The following is a 4,846-nucleotide window of genomic DNA, read 5'->3' as shown; positions in this document are numbered from 1 at the left end:
ATTTGGTCAATACAGTTATGTTCAAAATGGACTTTTACAGGGCTGCCCAATTACATTTTTGTAAGTATTTTTAAAATCCATCACTTAAAGCTACACACCCACTGTGCAGAGCTAAGGCAGCAGCCTAGGAAGGTCAAATCAAACTTTGACCTGCCTCTTGAAGGACTGGGGGGAAGGGTGTATTTTCATTATAATAACCCATGCAACTAGCCCCTGGTAATGCCAAGCGCAGGAAAAGGGTCTGCTTCAGGGGAAAGCCGTGCCTGAAGTTAGCTAACAATACAAACCCGATACAATGCGGAGGAAACAGAATACCCCAGCCAAGCAATTTCCATGTCAAACATCGTCTGCGCGGCAGCTCGGTCTGTGAACGTCAGTGGTCGCCTGAATCCCTGCTCCGCGGTCGCCGCCTCCTCATACCTTCACACCGTGCACCCAGGCCGGCGTGTCCCGCTCCCTGCCGGTGGCCGAGGCTCTTCCCCCTCGCCCAGTCTTGAGCTGGAAGTGATTCCTATTGGCCAAGGTGTTCATGTAAATAGGTGTGAAAGAAATCGGAGCTGGCCAGGCTCTCCCCTCTCGCTCAGTCCCCTCCCTCTGCAGCCCCCGCTCCCCCTCCTCTTCCTCCTCCTCCCAAGGCGATTGTCATATGATAGCTAAGAAGTGGCACATTAATGAAGCGCCGCTACAGGGGTCTTTTCTGCTCCTGTCACCGCTTAAAACTATCAGATGGTTCGAGGGAGGACATGGAGGCAGCCACCTAGCTCAGCGGAGCTGCGGGGTCCACAGCAGCGCCCTCCGGAGCCCCGAGGCCGCCGCTGCCACCGTCCTCGCCGGGACTCCGCAGCCGAGCTCGGCCGCCCGCAGAGCGCACGGCCAGAAGCTGTGCGGACCGGGCGGCGCCGGGCGCCGCGGGGCTGAGCTGAGGATCCAGTGTCTTGCAAAGTCCAGCCGAGCCGGTACACTGCGTCCCGGCTGCGCGCCGGGAAGGACCAGGCGAGCAGCAGCGCCATCCCGGATGCGGACGCGCAACTTGGAGCAACTTTAAGGTGAGCCGCTCTCTGCATCCCTGCCCCAGTCCCCGCTCCAGGTCCAGTTTATTTCTGTGCTACTCTCGCGCCGTTCTGCCTGCGCCCCATTCTGCACGCAAAGTTGCTGGCTACAGAGCGCGGGCTTATCCAGTGCCGCGGCCTCTACCCGCCATCCCCGAAGTCTGTCCTTCGTGTGGCCTATCTCGCGATGTCTATCTGTGCATCCATGCCCGCGCCCATTATCTTTACCCTTTCTCAGATACGAGTAGCAGCCGGCGCGCGCGGACCCAGAGCAAGAAGGGGGCAAACAGGAAGATGCCTCGGCCCGGCCGCAACACGTACAGCGACCAGAAGCCGCCCTACTCGTACATTTCGCTGACCGCCATGGCCATCCAGAGCTCGCCCGAGAAGATGCTGCCATTGAGCGAGATCTACAAGTTCATCATGGACCGCTTCCCCTACTACCGGGAGAACACGCAGCGCTGGCAGAACAGCCTGCGCCACAACCTCTCCTTCAACGACTGCTTCATCAAGATCCCGCGGCGGCCAGACCAGCCGGGCAAGGGCAGCTTCTGGGCACTGCACCCCAGCTGCGGGGACATGTTCGAGAACGGCAGCTTCCTGCGGCGCCGCAAGCGCTTCAAGGTGCTCAAGTCGGACCACCTGGCGCCCAGCAAGCCCGCCGACGCTGCTCAGTATTTGCAGCAGCAGGCCAAGCTGCGCCTGAGCGCGCTGGCGGCCTCCGGCACACACCTGCCCCAGATGCCCGCTGCCGCCTACAACCTGGGCGGCGTGGCGCAGCCTTCGGGCTTCAAGCACCCTTTCGCCATCGAGAATATCATCGCGCGCGAGTACAAGATGCCAGGGGGGCTGGCTTTCTCCGCCATGCAGCCAGTGCCCGCCGCCTACCCGCTCCCCAACCAGTTGACTACCATGGGCAGCTCGCTGGGCACTGGCTGGCCACACGTGTACGGTTCCGCAGGCATGATAGATTCGGCCACCCCCATCTCCATGGCTAGTGGCGATTACAGCGCCTACGGCGTGCCGTTGAAGCCTCTGTGCCACGCAGCGGGCCAGACGCTGCCCGCTATCCCGGTGCCCATTAAGCCCACTCCCGCTGCAGTGCCCGCGCTGCCGGCGCTGCCCGCGCCCATCCCCACCTTGCTCTCGAACTCGCCGCCCTCGCTCAGCCCCACGTCCTCGCAAACAGCCACCAGCCAAAGCAGCCCCGCAACTCCCAGCGAAACGCTCACCAGCCCGGCCTCCGCCTTACACTCAGTGGCGGTGCATTGACCCGCAGCGGCCGGCTCCCCCTCTTGTTCCCCTCTCCACCAGCTCACTCGCCTTCCCGGGCTGCCAGTCCTGCCCTCCCTGACCCGGGACCGCCACTCTGACTTGTCCATTTCACCTTCGGCCAACCCTCTCTTGCCCATGAGAACTTTGTTTTGGACCCAGGAGACAAAACACAAACTTGAAGATGGGCCTGGAGGAGCGTGGGAGTTGTCCTCGCCCCCTCAAGGGGGGAAGGCAGAGGGCACCTGAGCCAAGGCATCCCATCCCCGGGGCCCTCGAAACTCCCTCCCATTTAAGAGCCAGAGGTAATCCTGCCTCCCGCCTTCGCGGAGAGGAGCTTGTCTTCCTTCGGCCGGGATCCACGGGCCTCCGGCCTCTGCGCAGTTAGTTCCACTACCAGAGAAACCGCCTCAGAGGTTTCCTGGAACAGATCTCCCCTGAGGGCTGCAGGCGCGCGCAGCGGACGGCCGGATCTGTTCACATCTTGGAAATGTGCCGCGAAAAGAGACCACTAATCTTCCCACCCTACTCGCCTCCGCCCATCCGGCAGGGGCTGGGCGGACCGCAGCTTCCCCGAGTAGCAGGCCTGCTTCCCCAGCTTCTGCAGAGTTTTTTGCTTTGGGTTTTGTGTCCTGCCAGAGGCTCTAGGCGCTGGGGGAGGCTGCTAAGCTGGGAAGGGGATGTTTGTCCTCCACATAAACAAAACAAAACTAAAAGTAACCTTGTATTGTTTACAAAGCGCCCGGTAAAATGTAAACAGTGAACTTGAATCTGTATTGCTTGGCGGGCGAGCGGGCAAAGCCCACTTTACCTGTTGTAATGTGAATGTTTACTCTTCATTTCTAGCCAGGTTTAGGGGAGGGAAGGCGGGATGGGAGAGTTAATTGGGATGTTAACTTTCTGATTAGAGACCTTTTTAGCTATTTATTTTATTGTTGGGGGTAGGGGTGGGGGTGGAGGAGATGAAATAAGCCCAAACTAAGAAAGCATCAAGGGCAACCCTAGAAGAATTTAGATAAGCTGACTGGTAACATGAAGGAGATGTGACGGGATAGGTCTCCCAGGGACAAGTCCTGTTTGCTACATAAACTTTTCCAAGAAGCTAAGGGCTGCAAAGAGGTGTAAATGCTTGTGAATAGGAATGATTATATACACTGTGTAAAATGCACTTTTGTTTGCTATATTCTATTAGAGTCTTAGGTATTTGCTGAAAAACGAACTGTTGTTCTGGTGTGACCTGCTTAAGTTAAAAAAAAAAAGTTGTAGTGTCATCGGAGCTGTAAAATTTTTACCTTTCATTTTTCTCCCCACCCTGTACAGAATTAGCATGACATTTTAAATATTGATGTTCTTGTTCCCAGCATGCCTCTTTCAAGACAAAGAATTTTAAAAAGGTGTCTACATTAAATTATGAACCTAGTCCAAATAATATTTTCTCATTAAAATATGTAAATTAAAACTTTAGTTTTGTGTGTTTTTCAAGAGTTGCTGCACAGAATCACTTTACAAAGGTAGATGTAGTGCTTCTCTAAGAATGCTTTCTGCAATATATTGTCTAAATTTGTCTTGTTCATATCTTATTTTTAAAACAGTGAAACCTCATCTTACGCACTTGCAGACTGGGAGAGAAATTATTCAGATGGACTCTTGAAGATATTTCTGCAGAAGGAAAGAGGAAACAAACTGTTTCTAGCATAGATCAGGTGCACAGATATAGTGCTGAAAGAAAAACTGTTATTGAAAAAATATAGTGCTCTGTATGTATTCCTTCTATCTTAAAATATACATTTTACAAAATATATAGCATTCATATAAATGTAATGCTTATGTAGAAATCAGGTAGAGGCTATAGGGGATACAAAAAGTAGAAACAGACTTGCTTACTCAATGCTTAGATTCTGATGTATTTGGAGTCAGCTTTATTTCTTTGTTCCTTTAAATTATTGCAGTTGTTAAAATTTTCTTTTTCAGAAGTTATCTGAAAGTTCACTTTGCATGTCAAGTAACCTGTTTACTTGGAATTGAACAGATTCCTTTTCACTCCTTCATGTGGGAAAATAATGCTTGATGCATTTATTTTTAAAAAGCGAATGAAGTTATTTTAAATGCTTGACTCTAAGTATTTGCTTTTCTTCAGATTTTTGCAGAGAATTTAAATTTGCCAAGAACTTATGGCTCAGAGCCAATTGCAACTTTATTAAAGGGGTCACAATATTTCCAGTGAGGGATGTATTCAACTAATGAAGTTACAAGACAAGAAAAACTTAAATAGTGATTAACACTTTACTGTGTAAAATGATTAAACAAGAGACTGTGCAACACAGAGAAACCCACAGAGAAATCATGATCACTATACTCCACAAGGAGAATCCTTGGCACCTGCGACCCTTCTATATTTAGAGAGTTATCTGAAAAAACTTTTTAGGATTAATGCAAAGGGTAATTAATCCTGTTGTGACCATTTTTTAAAAGGAAGGATCCCACACACAGCCAAAAAAAAAAAAAAGTGGAAAATAAATGAATCA

At 51.5% G+C, this 4,846-nt stretch overlaps 1 protein-coding gene across 1 annotated transcript; it reads left to right on the top strand.

Annotated features, from left to right (window-relative positions):
* The first annotated feature begins 632 nt into the window (after positions 1-632).
* On the top strand, positions 633-3,780 carry FOXB1 (forkhead box B1). Its single transcript, XM_039864997.1, has 2 exons — positions 633-1,046; positions 1,288-3,780. Exon 2 carries the CDS (start codon positions 1,344-1,346, stop codon positions 2,319-2,321), a length of 978 nt encoding a protein of 325 aa, XP_039720931.1. The 5' UTR covers positions 633-1,046; positions 1,288-1,343; the 3' UTR covers positions 2,322-3,780.
* The last annotated feature ends 1,066 nt before the right edge of the window (positions 3,781-4,846 follow it).

Source organism: Pteropus medius, unplaced genomic scaffold (genome assembly GCF_902729225.1).
Source record: "Pteropus medius unplaced genomic scaffold, Ma_sr-lr_union100, whole genome shotgun sequence".
Lineage (NCBI taxonomy): Eukaryota > Metazoa > Chordata > Mammalia > Chiroptera > Pteropodidae > Pteropus > Pteropus medius.
The sequence above is the reverse complement of the archived record's forward strand: the minus strand, read 5'-3'. Positions and strand labels throughout refer to the sequence as shown.

Excerpts from the sequence above, each read along its gene's own strand:
- FOXB1 (XM_039864997.1), top strand. The coding sequence starts at position 1,344 with ATGCCTCGGCCCGGCCGCAACACGTACAGCGACCAGAAGCCGCCCTAC.